The sequence below is a fragment of the Pteronotus mesoamericanus genome, unplaced genomic scaffold (genome assembly GCF_021234165.1).
Source record: "Pteronotus mesoamericanus isolate MK-2021 breed Mesoamerican mustached bat unplaced genomic scaffold, CSHL_Meso_final contig_557, whole genome shotgun sequence".
In the NCBI taxonomy this organism is placed as follows: Eukaryota; Metazoa; Chordata; class Mammalia; order Chiroptera; family Mormoopidae; genus Pteronotus; species Pteronotus mesoamericanus.
In genome coordinates this window covers 1,800,776-1,818,093 of record NW_026555200.1, presented here as the reverse complement: position 1 = coordinate 1,818,093, position 17,318 = coordinate 1,800,776, and the positions used below count along the sequence as shown (strand labels likewise).

Here is a 17,318-nt window from a genome sequence, read left to right as displayed (position 1 = left end):
AAAGTTTTTGGGAAAAAAAAAGATTTTATTTGTTTATTTTTAGAGAGAGGGGAAGGGAGGGATAAAGAGAGAGAGAAATGTCGATGTGCAAGACATAACATTAGTCAGTTGCCTTTCACATACCCCCATTTGGGGACCTGGCCCCACAGGGCATGTGCCCTGACTGAGAATTGAACTGGTGACCTTTCTGTTTGCAAGCTGGCACTCGGTCTACTAAGCCACACCAGCCATGGCTCAAATAATTTCATTATACAGTTGATGAGATGTCATAGGAACAGAACTTGCTTATTGCAGTTAGTCGGTGGTAAGATCGGTTTCATTATACATCATTTTGCATAAAGCCATGATGTTAACTGAGGCTTTACTGTATAGTAAGGTATTCAGTCCACATGGAAAACAAAAGTAAAATACAGAAAAACAAAATAAGAGCATAGTGTACCTCAAGCCACAATAGCCATGATTCTAAACAGTCCCTGCACATTTTGTGTTTTCACTACAACATGCATCTTCAGGAAAAGCCAGAATTTTTTTCTAGAATAGAAAGTATAAATATATTTTTTCTTGCAGTATCCTTGTAACTTAGGATTTTGTTATGACTGACACTAAGTCTAGTGGATGAGACCCTTACTTTTTGTTTGTTCGCTTGTTTATTTTTTACAGGTGGTGTTTGACCGCTTAAAAGGCATGGCCCTGATTATCTACAATGAAATTGAATATGCACAAACAGCTGTAAAAGAGACCAAGGGGAGGAAAATCGGTGGGAATAAAATTAAGGTATGCAGAATGACGTTAAAGAGAAGCAAACAAAATCATATTCAGATCCCACCCTCTTAATTGCTGTCATTTTTGTAGGTAGCCAGCAAGCAGAATGGTTTACATGATATTCATTGTATGGCCTCAGTTTTGGGGTGGTTTTTTTTTTTCAATTAAATCCTCACCTAGGGATATGTTTCTATTGATTTTAGAGAGAAAAAGGGGAGAGAGAAACATTGGTGTGAGAGGCATTGATTGGTTACCTCCCTACATGCCCTGCTCAAAGCTTGAACCCACAACCTATGTATGTTCCCTGACCAGGAATCGAACCTGCAACCTTCTGATGTACAGGATGATGCTACAACCAACTGAGCCATCTGATCAGGGCTGACCTCTATTTTTAAGGATGATAATTAACAATTTTTTTTACCTGAGGGCACAGAGTCTTTTAGACTATTAGGCACAGAACATTTCCTAAAAGTCCATTCATTCAAGAAATTTTGCTTCTCTATGCCCTGGGTACCTGATGCTCACATGTATACTTTTGGTGCAGGGTGGCCCACGGTCACCTGTGGGTATCTGTATACCAAAGACCTCAAAGTGTCAAGTCATTCCAGCTTCCTGTATGATCCTCTCTTTCTCTTCTTTCCTCCTTACCCAAAGGGTGGATAAATAATGAAAACATGATGTTGTGTCTGGTGTTTTTGTTTAAAAACTGTTCATGGTAACTTGAAGGAATTTATAAATTTAATAACTATGATGGTTAAATTGAAATAAGTCTTTTCAAGATAAGATATTGATAGAGGAAAAAAATTGATAAATTATGGGTATAGTATTCTTATTAGTGGCTCTGAGGCCCATCTGTGAGTAAAGTTTAAATGTTCTTTCATATTTTATTTTATGTTCTAACCATGGTTCCACTAAATTTATGCACAACAGAGATTGCTGGATTTAGTGATCTGATTAATTGACAACCTAGAATCCTGCCTGCGTATCACTTTGATTTTCCATTTTGTTTTTCCCACTCCTTCAGGATTGGGTTCTAGAACTTTATAATTCTTTATCAAGATTTGTGTAGAATTTGAGAGAGATTTCAGATTAACAGAATACAGTTTCAGTTCTGAGGGCTCTCTCACTTAATTGAAAAAGACTGCTCCTAAAATTTATCCAGAGGGCCATTTTGGGAAGAATTTTTAAATTTGGTAACACTTTTCATTATTTAAATCTGAAACTTGCCTCAAACACCTATTTTTTTTTTAAGGTGGATTTTGCAAATCGGGAAAGTCAGCTGGCATTTTATCATTGCATGGAAAAATCTGGTCAAGATATCAGAGACTTTTATGAGCTTTTAATGGAAAGAAGGTATGTATTTTAAAGTTGTCAGCATAGCTTGATTTTAAAAATTTATAATACATAAATTTTAGATGGGATTACATTTTATTTTTTATCCCTTGTTTCTACTCTTACTCCAAACAGAACTGTTCCCTTCCATCCCTTCATACAGAAACACAGGTTTATTTTTATGAATCCAGTTTTCATGTGGCTAACAGGAGATGGGGTAACCTATCTACATTTCTCACTGACTACTGCAATTTGAAAGAGTTACTGTTTTGCCACATTATATATACAAATCATCCTGCTGTACAGTTTTAAAATATAATAACATGTTGAAATACATAATAAACTATTAAATGCCCTGTATATTTAGTAATGACAACATCCAGGTTGTCTACATGCATGTGCTCATACAATTAATTTTTTAAGAAAACAAACTTTCAAAAGACTATCAAGAGCTTTGTTTTAAATTCAAATCTCTTAAATAATTTGTGAGTCAATAAGCTAAAACATAAACTACTAACTTTAGCAATGTAAAAATAAACATTATTTCCCCTTGTTAATTTTTTCAGTAAGTCATTGTATGTAGCATTTGATATTTTTCTGCTGCTTTTAAGAACCAATACAGTTCAGAATCATTTAAGATCTCCTGGTCTGAATCAGGCTGTTTGTGTTAACTTAGGCTATTTCTGTTAGCTTAAAACTGCCCCCAAATTGACTGATTTCTTTTTAGACTGAATGTATTAAAACATCCTAACATAATGTCATCAGATTCTTCAGTAGTTGATCACATTTCAAATAGTTGATCATATGGAAAGTATCATCCATATGATCAAGCTGTTTGTTCAAATATGTCTATGAGATTAAGTCTTCTGGATTGTTACCACTAGATCTCCTATACATGTGTGTTAGACAAAAGGCTGTGTGTGAAAAATGCCTTTAGACATTCAAGTATGAAAAGGCTCTGTGACAAAGATGAGCCAAATCCTGATCAGGTTGCTAGAAACCTGTTTAAATGCATTGCCTTTTTACTGCCTCTTCTTGCCCCTTCATTTTTATTTAAACCATAGAAGGTATATCTTTGAGTCATTTCCATGTGGAATATTGTGAAGTGGTCATTGAATAACTTGGAAAGTTTTTAAATGAAAAATGTCCTAACAACCAGATTCCCAAAAGCTCAACCTTGATGATTTTTCACTAGTAGTTTGGAATCCACATTCCTAAAGGTCAGAACTCAGCAATCTCCAGAAAGTTAGTCCTGACACAAGGCTTTCTTTGTCAGTTGTGCACGCGTGTGTGCGTGCGTGTGTGTGTGTGTGTGTGAGAGAGAGAGAGAGAGAGAGAGAACATGGAAGTGTACATATGCAATAGACTGTATGTGTGTGGAGACAGAAAGAAAAGTTTTCGATCTTACCTCCCCAATAACAGTTTGGCATTATTGTTAATACTTTAAGTGCTCACAAGAATTCTTACCCATAATTGAGTGGAAAGTGTTGGTGGTCTAGTGGTTCTTAAGACATAAAAAAATCCTTTAAGATCCTGTGTTCATAGATTAAATATTTTTCAAAGAACAGTGTCTTGTGAGGGTTGGATAATATTGTGTGGATGTTAATTTTTATTTATTACTACCTAAATTCACTCATTTTACCAATGATCTGGCTCCAGCTTTGTTCTTTGGTTCTTACCCATGATTATTTATCCCTGTTGAGTGGGGTTTAGCTCCCAAAGTAGGAAGCGGGAATGTGTGGGACTTAACTGTGACCCAGTTTTGCCCCATTTGATTTCAGATGACAGTGGTTATGGAAAATCAGAAGTCAAGAAAAGTAGTCCAGAGAGAGAGGATGCTTGAATAGAACTTAAGAGTCTGCTTTTTTCCATAGAGAAGAAAAACATCATCTCACTGAATAGTTGATGCATGAATTTTTTTAAAAAACTGCTTTACTTCTAATGATAGTTCAGCTCAGGAATGCAAGTGATGGCCAATTTGCACAAGGGCTTACAGTTTAAAAGTAGCATTTTGTTTATCCTTTCAGATACTATTTCAGGAACACAATGTATTTTTTCCCCAAGTTGTACGAAAAATATCTTTTGGCAAAAAAGTAATTATGAAAGATTTAGAAATGTGGGGATGTGATACTCTTTGATATAGGGCTTACTGTAAGGTAAGTCATGATACCCAACATTAAAAGAACAAAAAGGGATGAACCACTGCTATCCAGTAGAAACATAATGTAAGCTACATCTGTGATTTTAAATTTTCTAGGAGCCACGTTGAAAAGTAAAAGGAGAAAGTGAAATTAATTATAGTACAGGTCTAACTAATGACTGAATAATGGTAAAGATTTTTAGAAGCAGGACTTTGTAATCTTATGTATGATTTGATATATAAATGACAAAAGAACTAATATATACATATATATTTTTATTTTTTATTTTTGCAGAGAGGAAAGAAGAGGTTCTTATGACTATAGCCAAGATCGCACATATTATGAAAATGTTCGTACTCCAGGCACATATGCCGATGATTCCAGACGCGACTATCCAGCTCGAGGGAGAGAATTTTATTCAGAATGGGAAACTTACCAAGGAGACTATTATGAATCTCGATATTATGATGATCCTCGGGAATACAGGGATTACAGAAGTGATCCTTATGAACAAGATATTCGGGAATACAGTTACAGGCAACGGGAACGAGAAAGAGAACGTGAAAGATTTGACTCTGACCGAGACAGAGACCATGAAAGGAGGCCAATTGAACGCAGTCAGAGTCCAGTGCACTTGCGACGCCCGCAGAGTCCTGGAACATCTCCCTCACAATCAGAGAGATTACCAAGTGATTCTGAGAGGAGGATTTATAGCCGGTCCTCAGACCGGAGTGGAAGCTGTAGCTCACTTTCTCCTCCAAGATATGATAAACTTGATAAATCTCGTTTGGAACGCTATACAAAAAATGAAAAGACAGATAAAGAAAGAACTTTTGATCCTGAGAGAATAGAGAGGGAGAGACGCTTAATAAGGAAGGAGAAAGTGGAAAAGGACAAAACTGACAAGCAGAAACGAAAAGGGAAAGTTCATTCCCCTAGTTCTCAGTCTTCAGAAACAGACCAAGAAAATGAAAGAGAACAGAGTCCTGAAAAATCAAGGAGTTCTAATAAGTTGAACAGAGAGAAAGCTGACAAAGAAGGAATAGCAAAAAACCGCTTAGAACTCATGCCTTGTGTGGTTCTGACTCGAGTGAAAGAAAAAGAGGGAAAGGTGATTGACCACACTCCTTTGGAAAAGCCAAAAGCCAAGCTTGATAGCGACACTGTTAAGATTTCTGCCCTGGATCAGAAACTTCAGGTCTCTCACGTAGAGCCTGCAAAATCTGACTCATCTAAACTGGACTCTGTTAGAATGAAAGTGCCAAAGGAAAAGGCACTTTCAAGCCACATAGAAGTGGTAGATAAAGAAGGCAGGCTTAAACCCAGGAAGCACCTAAAACCAGAGCAGTCTGCTGATGGGGTAAGTGCTGTGGATCTGGAAAAGCTGGAAGCGAGGAAAAGGCGTTTTGCAGATTCCAATCTGAAAGCAGAAAGGCAAAAATCAGAAGTCAAGAAAAGTAGTCCAGAGATGGAAGATGCTCGGGTGCTTTTAAAAAAGCAGGCTGACGTATCATCTAGAGATGTCATTCTGCTGAGGGAAGGAGAGTCTGAAAGAAAGCCTGTGAGGAAAGAAATTCTTAAAAGAGAATCTAAAAAGATCAAACTAGACAGACTTAATGCTCTTCCCAGCCCCAAAGACTGTCAGGAGCTTGCCAGTATTTCTGTTGGGACTGGCTCAAGGCCCATCTCAGACCTACAAGCCAGGCTGGGAGAAGCAGTAGGTGAATCTGTGGAAAATCAAGAAACCCAATCAAAAAAACCCGCTCCCTCAAAACCACAGCTCAAACAGCTGCAGCTATTAGATGATCATGGACCAGAGAGAGAAGATATTAGGAAAAACTATTGCAGTCTTCGTGATGAACCACTTGAATGTAAATCAGGCCAAGAGAAACCACATTCAGTAAATACTGAAGAAAAAATTGGCATTGATATCGATCACACGCAGAGTTACCGAAAACAAATGGAGCAGAGTCGTAGAAAACAGCAGATGGAGATGGAAATAGCCAAGTCTGAGAAGTTTGGCAGTCCTAAAAAAGATGTAGATGACTATGAAAGACGTAGTCTTGTTCATGAGGTAGGTAAACCCCCTCAAGATGTCACTGATGACTCTCCTCCCAGCAAAAAGAAAAGGACGGATCATGTTGATTTTGAGATCTGCACCAAGAGAGAGAGGAATTACAGAAGTTCACGCCAAATCAGTGAAGATTCTGAAAGGACAGGTGGTTCTCCTAATATCCGACATGGTTCCTTCCACGAGGAAGATGACCCCATAGGCTCTCCTAGGCTATTGTCAGTAAAAGGGTCTCCTAAAGCAGATGAAAAGGGTCTCCCCTTTTGTAATACAACAGTCAGAGAAGAATCCTTAAAATTTAATCCTTATGATTCCAGCAAGAGAGAACAGATGGCAGACATGGCCAAAATAAAGCTATCTGTCTTGAATTCTGAAGATGAACTAAATCGGTGGGACTCTCAAATTAAGCAGGATGCCAGCAGATTTGATGTGAGTTTCCCGAACAGCATAATTAAGAGAGACAGCCTTCGAAAGAGGTCTGTACGTGACTTGGAACCTGGTGAGGTGCCTTCTGATTCTGATGAAGATGGTGAACACAAATCCCACTCACCCAGAACGTCTGCATTATACGAAAGTTCTCGGTTATCTTTTTTATTGAGGGACAGAGAAGACAAATTACGTGAGCGAGATGAAAGACTCTCCAGTTCTTTAGAAAGGAACAAATTTTATTCTTTTGCTTTGGATAAGACAATCACCCCAGACACTAAGGCTTTGCTTGAAAGAGCTAAATCCCTCTCTTCATCTCGAGAAGAAAATTGGTCTTTTCTCGATTGGGACTCTCGATTTGCTAATTTTCGAAACAACAAAGATAAAGAAAAGGTTGACTCTGCTCCAAGACCTATTCCATCCTGGTACATGAAAAAGAAGAAAATTAGGACTGATTCAGAAGGAAAAATAGATGATAAAAAAGATGATCATAAAGAAGAAGAACAGGAAAGGCAGGAATTATTCGCTTCTCGTTTTTTACACAGCTCAATCTTTGAACAAGATTCCAAGCGCTTGCAGCACCTAGAGAGAAAAGATGAGGACTCTGACTTCATTTCTGGTAGGTTATATGGGAGGCAGACATCTGACGGAGTGAATAGCACGACTGATTTGATTCAAGAGCCAGTAGTTCTTTTCCATAGCAGATTTATGGAACTCACACGAATGCAACAGAAAGAAAAAGAAAAAGACCAAAAACCCAAAGAAGCTGAGAAACAGGAAGATATGGAGGAGCATCCCAAGACCCCAGAATCTACATCTGAAAATAAAGAATCAGAACTGAAAACCCCATCTTCCATTGGGCCTCCTTGTGGCACAGTTGTAATTCCAGAGGCAGCAGCATCATCACTGGAGAAGACAGTTGGTGATAAAACAGGGGAGGTGTCTTTGGTGACTGAAGAGAAGACTATGGAGGCAGCCTCCGTTTCGGAAGAAGCAAAACCTGCATCTGAACTGGTTCCTGTTGTTGTGGAACAACCTGAACAAGCAGACTTGCCTCCAGGAACGGACACCGAAAAGGATGCTGCAGGGATTCCGTTAGTTGTTGGAGAAAGTTCATCAGTTGACCAGCTGCCTTATCTAGATGCAAAGCCTCCAACTCCTGGGGCCTCATTTTCCCACACAGAGACCAGTGGAGACCCAGAACCTGACAGTAGCCAACCACTTCCAAAACCGACTCAGAAGCCTAAGGAAGCTGATGAGCCAAAAGTGGAAAAGCCAGATTCAGCTGCTATTGTTGAGCCCATTGCAAATCAGAAAACTGAAGTTGTTCCTGAGGTTCAGCCTCAAGCTTCCGAAGATGTAGAGGTTGATCCTCCAGTTGCAACAAAAGATAAAAAGCCAAACAAAAGTAAACGTTCCAAAACTCCTATCCAGGCAGCTGCAGCAAGTATCGTGGAAAAGCCCGTCACAAGGAAGAGTGAGAGGATAGACCGGGAAAAACTCAAGCGGTCCAATTCTCCTCGGGGAGAAGCCCAGAAGCTCTTAGAGTTGAAGATGGAGGCTGAGAAGATTACAAGGACTGCCTCTAAAAACTCAGCCACAGACACAGAACACCCTGAGCCAAGTTTACCTCTCAGCCGAACAAGGCGCCGGAATGTAAGGAGTGTCTATGCAACTATGGGTGACCATGAAAGCCGCTCTCCAGTCAAGGAGCCCATCGAGCAACCAAGAGTGACCAGAAAGAGATTGGAGCGGGAGCTTCAGGAGGCTGCGGCAGTCCCCACCACCCCTAGGAGGGGAAGGCCTCCAAAAACACGCCGTCGAGCTGAAGAAGATGATGAGACTGAGGGGAAAGAACCAGTTGAAACACTTAAACCAGCTGAGGGATGGCGATCCCCACGGTCCCAAAAATCAGTTGCTGCTGGTGGCCCACAAGGGAAAAAGGGGAAAAATGAGCCGAAAGTTGATGCTGAACGTCCTGAGGCTACCACTGAGGTGAGTCCCCAAGTAAATGTGAAAGAAAATAACACAAAATCTAAGACTGATAAAGAAGAAGCAGGAAGTGACCAGAAAAGGGACAAGAAAGAAATTGGCACAGACAAAAATCCACCTGAAACCACAGCCGTTGAAGTGGTAGAGAAAAAACCAGCCCCAGAAAAAAACAAGTCAAAGAGAGGAAGATCTCGGAACTCTAGGTCAGCAGTGGACAAATCTGCAAATCTGAAAACCACAGATACCACTGTCAGTCCCACTGTGGCTGCAGGCCCTTCAGAGCTGGCCGTGGAGAAGGAAACCGGGGTTGTGGCAGTGTCCCCCGAAAAGAGCGGGAGTCCCCCAACAGAGAGTCTGTTATCTCAGTTGAACAGTGATCCAGCTGACCCAGAGAAGGAGCCAGAGAAGGAAGATCTGTCTGCGTCTAAGCTGTCCCCAGAAGCAAATCAGTTAGCCAAGCAGATGGAGCTGGAGCAGGCTGTGGAGAACATTGCAAAGCTCACTGAAACCTCCACCTCTGCGGCTTTCAAGGCGACAGCTACGGATGCACCGGAGGGCGCCGCGGCAGAGGACAGGGACAAGCCTGCACACCAAGCGAGTGAAACAGAACTGGCTGCAGCAATTGGCTCTATCATCAATGACATTTCTGGGGAGCCAGAAAACTTCCCTGCACCCCCACCTTACCCCCCAGAGTCGCAGACAGATCTCCAGCCCCATTCTCAGGAGCAGCAGTCTCCTGAGGCGAGAATGGAGCCTGAGACTGATGAGGCCGTGTCTGGCATCTTGGAGAATGAGGCTACTACAGAATCTTCTGGGTCAGCAGTCAGTGCCTCTAACCCTTCAGCAGGCCTAGCAGATACCAAGGAAGCTGGAGGGAATAGCAGTGAAACCACCCACCCAGTACCGGAAACCAAGGGATCAAAAGAAGCCGAAGTCACTCTTGCTCGGAAAGACAAAGGGCGCCAGAAAACAACTCGATCGCGCCGCAAACGGAATACAAACAAGAAAACGGGAGCTACTGCAGAGAGGGCTGCTGCAGAGGCTCCTGTCTCAAAAACCAACCAAGTTCAAAGCAGTAGTCCTGCTACAAATGAGGCAACAACGGTACAACCCTCAGAAACTCCACAGGAAGAAAAGCAGAGTGAGAATTCTCAGGCCACTCCTCCAGAACCATGTGCTTCTGACTCAAGCGAGACTCCATCTGGGGAAAATCTGTCCCAAGAAGGCTGTGTTGAAGAAAAGACTCCAACGAAGATGACTGTGCTCCCAGACCCTCCCCCTCCCACACAGCCAGTGCTGGTGGATAATGAGCCCCAAGCGAGATTCAAGGTGCATTCCATCATTGAAAGTGATCCAGTGACCCCGCCCAGTGATTCAAGCACACCCACCCCCACAATTCCTTCTGTAACTGCAGCAAAGCTCCCACCTCCTATAACCTCTGGGGGGATCCTGCACCAGAGTCCCCCTACTAAGGTGACAGAGTGGATCACAAGGCAGGAGGAACCTTGCGCTCAGTCCACTCCATCTCCAGCTCTTCCCCCAGACACAAAAGCCTCTGACATTGACACCAGCTCCAGTACATTGAGAAAGATTCTCATGGACCCCAAATATGTATCTGCCACAGGCATCACTTCCACAAGTGTCACAGCTGCCATCGCAGAACCTGTCAGCGCCGCCCCTTGTCTGCATGAGACACCACCCCCTCCAATTGAATCTAAAAAGCCTCTTGTAGAAGAAAAACCAGCCGCTCCAGTAACTAATATCTCCGACACACAGGCCTCAGAGGTTCCAGTTGCCACTGACAAAGAAAAGGTGGCTCCAGTCATTGCTCCCAAAATTACTTCTGTTATTAGCCGCATGCCTGTCAGCATTGATTTGGAGAATTCGCAAAAGATAACTCTGGCAAAACCAGCTCCTCAAACCCTGACTGGCCTCGTGAGCGCCCTGACTGGCCTGGTGAATGTCTCCTTGGTCCCAGTGAATGCATTGACTGGCCCAGTCAACGCCCTGAAAGGCCCTGTGAAGGGCTCAGTGACAACACTGAAAGGTTTGGTGAACACTCCTGCTGGCCCCGTCAATGTCCTGAAGGGGCCAGTGAATGTTCTGACAGGGCCAGTGAACGTTCTCACCACTCCAGTGAATGCCACTGTGGGCACAGTGAATGCTGCCACAGGTGTGGTAAACGCCGCCACGGGTGCAGGGAGTGCTACAGCAGGTGCAGGGAGCCCTGCAGCGGGTGCAGTGACAGTCACAGCAGGTGCGGCAACTGCTGCATCTGGTGGTGTGACTGCCACAACAACAGGTGCAGTGACTGTGGCAGGTGCAGTGATTGCACCACCAGCAAAGTGCAAGCAGAGATCGAACACTAACGAAAACAGTCGGTTCCACCCAGGGTCTATGTCTGTGATTGATGAGCGTCCGGCAGACTCAGGCTCTGGAGCTGGGCTGCGTGTGAACACTTCTGAAGGGGTTGTGCTCCTGAGCTATTCAGGGCAGAAGACTGAAGGCCCACAGCGGATCAGTGCCAAGATTAGCCAGATCCCGCCAGCGAGTGCCATGGACATTGAATTTCAACAGTCAGTGTCCAAGTCTCAGGTCAAACCCGATTCTGTCACACCATCACAGCCACCGCCCAAAGGCCCTCAAGCTCCTTCAGGCTATGCAAATGTGGCCACCCATTCGACTCTGGTGCTAACTGCCCAGACGTATAATGCATCTCCAGTGATTTCATCTGTGAAGGCCGACCGTCCGTCCTTGGAGAAGCCTGAGCCCATTCACCTCTCTGTGTCCACGCCTGTCACGCAGGGTGGCACAGTGAAGGTTCTCACCCAGGGCATAAACACACCGCCAGTGCTGGTTCACAACCAGTTGGTTCTCACCCCAAGCATAGTCACCACTAATAAAAAGCTTGCTGACCCTGTCACCCTCAAAATAGAGACCAAGGTCCTTCAGCCAGCTAACCTGGGGTCTGCTCTCACTCCCCACCACCCTCCTGCTCTGCCCAGCAAACTGCCTGCAGAAGTGAACCATGTCACCTCAGGGCCCAGCACCCCAACAGACAGAAATGTCTCCCATTTGGCATCCACAAAGCCAGATGCACATTCTCCTCGACCCAGTGGGCCTGCTCCATCTCCATTCCCAAGGGCATGCCATCCCAGCAGCACCACATCCACTGCGCTCTCCACCAATGCCACAGTCATGCTGGCTGCGGGCATTCCTGTGCCTCAGTTCATCTCTAGCATACACCCAGAGCAGTCTGTCATCATGCCACCCCACAGCATCACCCAGACTGTGTCCCTCGGCCATCTGTCCCAGGGAGAAGTGAGAATGAACACACCCACGCTGCCCAGCATCACCTATAGTATCCGGCCAGAGACACTTCATTCTCCTCGGGCTCCCCTGCAGCCCCAGCAAATAGAGGTCAGGGCCCCACAGCGGGCGGGCACACCTCAGCCAGCCACTGCTGGTGTGTCCACCCTGGCCTCCCAGCACCCTCCAGAGGAAGAAGTTCATTATCACCTCCCTGTTGCTCGAGCCACAGCCCCTGTGCAGTCGGAAGTGCTGGTCATGCAGTCTGAGTACCGACTGCACCCATACACTGTTCCCCGGGATGTGAGGATCATGGTGCATCCTCATGTGACGGCAGTCAGCGAGCAGCCCCGGGCAGCAGACGGCGTAGTGAAGGTACCACCAGCTAGCAAGGCACCTCAGCAGCCAGGGAAAGAAGGTGCCAAGACAACAGATGCCAAAGCAGCCCCTGCCCCTGCTCCTCACAGTGAGGCCCGAATCCTCACAGTCACCCCCAGCAATCAGCTCCAGGGGCTGCCTCTGAGCCCGCCTGTGGTGGTGACCCACGGGGTACAGATCGTACACTCCAGTGGGGAGCTGTTTCAGGAGTACAGATATGGGGACATTCGCACCTACCATGGCCCAGCTCAGCTCACACATGCTCAGTTTCCTGCCACCACTTCTGTCGGCCTGCCTTCCCGGGCCAAGGCTTCTACTCAGGTGAGAGCATCACAAATCAGCCTTCCAGTGCAAATAGTGATTTAGGTGCCATTGTATGATCCCTAAAGTGTGTCACTATTTTTGTGGGTTTAAAGAGACGCTTCCTGAATTTCAGGTTGAAGGGATCATTTCACAGCAGAGAGATTAGGGACAAGAAGCTCTTTGTGAAAAAAGGTGGAGAGGGAGGGAACAGGTTACTTCCTCTTACCAGAACCTTCAATCCTGAATGCCTAAGAGCATCACCAACAGGATAAAGCCTCTTCCCTGGTCCTAGCTGAGAGGAGATGCCTGCAGCTGACCCTGCCTGGGGCCCAGGGCCAGTAGGATGGGGGCTAGGTGTTGTACATAACAGACTCTGACCCTCTCCCTTTCTCTTCCTGTCCAACTCCAGGGTCCTCCTCCTGAAGGTGAGCCCTTGCAGTCCACTCAGCCTGTGCAGTCTACACAGCCTGCGCAGCAGCCCGTGCAGTCCACACAGCCTGTCCAGCCCACGCAGCCCTGCCAACCCTCACAGCTTAGCCAACCAGGCCAGCCACCAAGCAGCAAGATGCCTCAGGTCTCCCAGGAAGCAAAGGGGACCCAGACAGGAGTAGAGCAGCCTCGCCTTCCAACCATACCTGCGAATAGACCAGCTGAGCCTCATGTCCAGGTTCAGAGGACCCAGGCAGAAACAAGCCAGATCTCCTATCCCTCCCCTGTATCTGTTTCCACGAAGCCCGACCTGCCAGGCCCTCTCCCTGCTCAGGCTGCCCCAAAGCAGCCATTGTTTGTCTCCACAACCTCAGGCCCTAGCACCCCTCCAGGACTGGCTCTGCTGCACACTGAAGCCCAGCCCTCCCCTAAACCAGATTGTTCTCCACACTTGACTCCCCAGAGACCTGTCGATATGGTCCAGCTTCTGAAGGTAAGCCTGGGAGGGGTCCCTCACTACTCCCCTCTAAGCTTTGTGTTGCGTTAAAATACCCTAAGATCCCCAGTTGACTTAGCCCAGCAAGCTACTGCCTAGGGCCATGTCCAGCATAGCTCTGCTCTCCAGCCTTGAGCTCACTTCCTGTTTGTTTCCCACCCCGCCCCCCAGCATGGCTCTGCTCTCCAGCCTGGAGCTCACTTCCTGTTTGTTTCCCCCCCGCCCCTCGGCAGAAGTACCCCATCGTGTGGCAGGGTCTATTGGCCCTCAAGAATGACACAGCTGCTGTGCAGCTCCACTTTGTCTCTGGCAACAACGTCCTGGCTCATCGGTCTCTGCCCCTCTCTGAAGGAGGCCCTCCCCTGAGAATTGCCCAGAGGATGCGGCTGGAGGTCTCACAGCTAGAAGGGGTTGCCCGAAGGATGACGGTAAGATGGGGCCCAGGTGAGCAGCTGCCTGTTCGGGATATGTGGGGTAGGTGGCCTCCCACCGCCCGTCTTCCTGGCTTGTCATGGGGTACAGCAATGGCATTCTTAGAGTGGATGACAAAGCACATGCTCAGTCTCCTCTAGGAGTGTAAAATGCCTCTGTAAAATGAGGGGTTTTTTTGTTTTTGTTTTAATTCAACAAACATGAGGGCGGACTTTGGGGGCTTTTCTGGACATAAGAGCCAAATCCCCTGGGTTAGATAGGCCTCTGTGTGTTTCTTGAGAAGGCCCTTGATCCCTAACAGCTTCCTCTGTCCCAGGTGGAGACAGATTACTGTCTGCTGCTGGCTCTTCCCTGTGGACGTGACCAAGAAGATGTTGTGAGCCAGACCGAGTCTCTCAAGGCTGCCTTCATCACCTATCTGCAAGCCAAGCAGGCTGCAGGGATCATCAATGTTCCCAACCCTGGCTCCAATCAGGTCAGCCTCACGCCCAGTGTCCTTCCTCAGTGCATACACAGGTGGGGCTGGCCGGGGCTGGCCAGGCAGTCTAAACTGGTGGCATGGGCCACCAGTGCCAGCTAGAGCAGTTCAGGAGTTTCTTAGAGGAGGTGGGGATAGGGCATTCCAAGTAGAGGAAGCAAGCAGAGTGTATGGGGGGCGCCACCATGGCCCATCCTGGAGATAGTCAAGGGACAGCTGAGACAGCAGAGGGTTTTCTTTAGCTTGGTGATACAGAAGAGGGTCACGGGAAGTTAGTTCATGTTAGTTTTCTGACACCTAACTCTCTTTTAGTGGACAAAGTCATGGGGACATTAGCTGATTAGGAAACTGACTCAACCTGGCTCTGCATTGGGCCCCCAATTGGAAATGTTTAAAGGAAGAACAGCAGTGGGATGGGTGATATGAAGGCAGAGGGGTCCCACTTATCTCTCTTTTCCCCTTCTCCAGCCTGCATACGTGCTGCAGATCTTCCCACCCTGTGAGTTCTCTGAAAGTCACCTGTCCCGTCTGGCCCCTGACCTTCTTGCCAGCATTTCCAACATTTCTCCTCACCTCATGATTGTCATTGCCTCTGTGTGAGCCACTGAATGGTCAGTCACTACTCAGTGTATTTCCCGAGACTCTGCAGCAAAAAAAACAAACACAGGACAACCCAGCCAAGTGGAGGAAGAAGCTGCCGAAGGGGACAGACTCCACTGCCAGACGGCCAGCCTCGCCCTCCTGCCTGCCCGCCCGGCTCTGGCGGACAGACCCCTCTGGGCAGTGGTGCTGCTACTATGTATGTTTACATGACATTTAGCCCAAGGACAGACCACCAACTGATGGACTCGCAGACACCTTGGGGCTGGGTTTCTCTCTCCTCTTTTTGGAGAAAAGAAACAGGGCAGTGGAACTTTTTTTTTGTTTTTAAGAAACAAGAAAACTGAACTGCCTTTGCACTAAATTAGTGACTTGGACTTTTGCATAGTGAAGACAGGCTGTGGCACTCTGGATGTTTTGGAGTACGTGAACACACATCAAGACTCTAACGCAGGACTTCAAACTTCTGTTGAAAGAAACCTTGGGGTCAAGGAACATTTCATTGGGTTGTTTTGTCCCTACCCCCCTCTTCCCCTTGCTCATTTGGCTGTCAACTTTCTTAATTCTCCTGCCACCACCATCTTTGATTCACCCAGGATGTACAGCTTACAATCGAAAAAGCAAACGGAAGGATTTTCTTTCTTGGTGGGATATGCAGAACTTGGGGTGTATGTATATATAAATATATAATATATATAAATATATATAATACTGACTTAAAAATCAAATCCCCCTGACATACATTTTTTTTTAATCTGTGCCAAAAATGTGTTTTCAGAGAAAATCTTATTTTCATACTCAGACTTTGTATTGTCACTCATTTGTATAAGTGCGCTTCGTTACAGCACGGGTCCTGCCCCCGCGATCTGGAAGTGTCACACACACACAGACTACAGAAAGACTGGCTTCCCACTTCCTATGTGACCTTGACCTCTCCCACAACTTCCTAACACTTATTAATTTATGAAACTGTTTTTCTCAGCGCAGTTTTGTTTTGTGTGTCCATTGGATTACAAACTTTATTAAAAAATACAAAACATGTCAAGTGTGGATGTGATTGTCACTTGGGCGGGAGGACCAAGTAAGTGTCCTTGGTTTACGGGACTAGCTAGGTCTGGTCCCACTTTTGCTTTCTTCCAGTCTATATAAAGGACCTTTTTCCTTTCTGCCACTTAATCCTCCCAAGGGTCATTTTATCTTGTACAAAACAGATCTTCATCACAAACTGAACTTGGACCATTTTTCAGAGCTGTGGTAGTGTAAATGCCTGTGACACTTCAAGGTTCTGGTTGGTTCTTGGATAATGTGGAAGGCACTACAGGTAAAACCACCCCCATCCCCTCCCCACCCATGCAAACTCAAACACCCTTGGTGTCAGCTCCTTAAGCTTCCCCCTCTGGCTGTGGTGCAGGCCGGCCCTGCAGTGGCAAGTGGCACAGCCTGGAAGAGATGGGAACAGCCACAGAGTTGGTGATCTCACTTGGAATATCCATGAGGCTCCTCCAAACACCTACACTTTTGATGCAAGAAGCTACCATCTCTGAGTAAGGGATTACAGTTCCTGGGAGCAAACTGCATGGAAAAGGGGCAGAGACAGCACCTCATATTTCCCTGCTCCATTGGTTCCTGCTTCTGCTAGTGGAAGCAGTGCTGTGTCCCCCACCTCCCCACCAAAGCTCCTGGCTGCTCATTGTCCCTCCAGACCCTCAACTGCTGGGAGAGACTCCATTGATTCAGGGCAAGTAAATGTTGCTACAAGATGGCCATGGCTTGGCCATGATCCTTGCACCAGGGTTACTGTAAAGTCCACGTGGAGCCCTCCAGCTTCTGTAAACCCGAGTGAACCAGGCCCATGGCCTGCTGGGCCCGGTTCTCTGCCTACCTTGCTGCTCTGGCTGAATGGCTGCCTGGATCCTGGCAAGTAGTGTGGCCAGCCCCTGCTGGCCCAGCTCCTAATCCTCAGGCAGAAGGGGGATGCAGCTGAGCTCCATGGCAGACAGGGTAAGCTGGGTCCTCAAGGTGAATAGTGAGAAGCCTCCAAAGGGGTGACTGGATGAGGGCATGGGGCACATGGAGCCACGCCCTGGCTCGGGAATGCTACCTGCACCCTGACGCGGACAAAGCAGCCCGTTTGCTTCTAGACAGGTCCCAGGGCTCTGCAGAAAAGAG

General features: G+C 46.2%; 1 protein-coding gene across 2 annotated transcripts in view; it reads left to right on the top strand.

Annotated features, from left to right (window-relative positions):
* Positions 1–16,172, top strand: part of SPEN (spen family transcriptional repressor) — a 77,576-nt gene extending 61,404 nt beyond the window's left edge. For both annotated transcript variants that reach the window (XM_054579695.1, XM_054579694.1), the window contains 7 exons: positions 661–774; positions 2,015–2,115; positions 4,530–12,732; positions 13,124–13,636; positions 13,873–14,067; positions 14,388–14,546; positions 15,018–16,172. In XM_054579695.1, coding sequence (XP_054435670.1) covers positions 661–774; positions 2,015–2,115; positions 4,530–12,732; positions 13,124–13,636; positions 13,873–14,067; positions 14,388–14,546; positions 15,018–15,149 — 9,417 coding nt within the window. In that variant the 3' untranslated portion in view covers positions 15,150–16,172. The remainder of the gene's footprint in view (positions 1–660; positions 775–2,014; positions 2,116–4,529; positions 12,733–13,123; positions 13,637–13,872; positions 14,068–14,387; positions 14,547–15,017) is intronic.
* Positions 16,173–17,318: the final 1,146 nt, after the last annotated feature.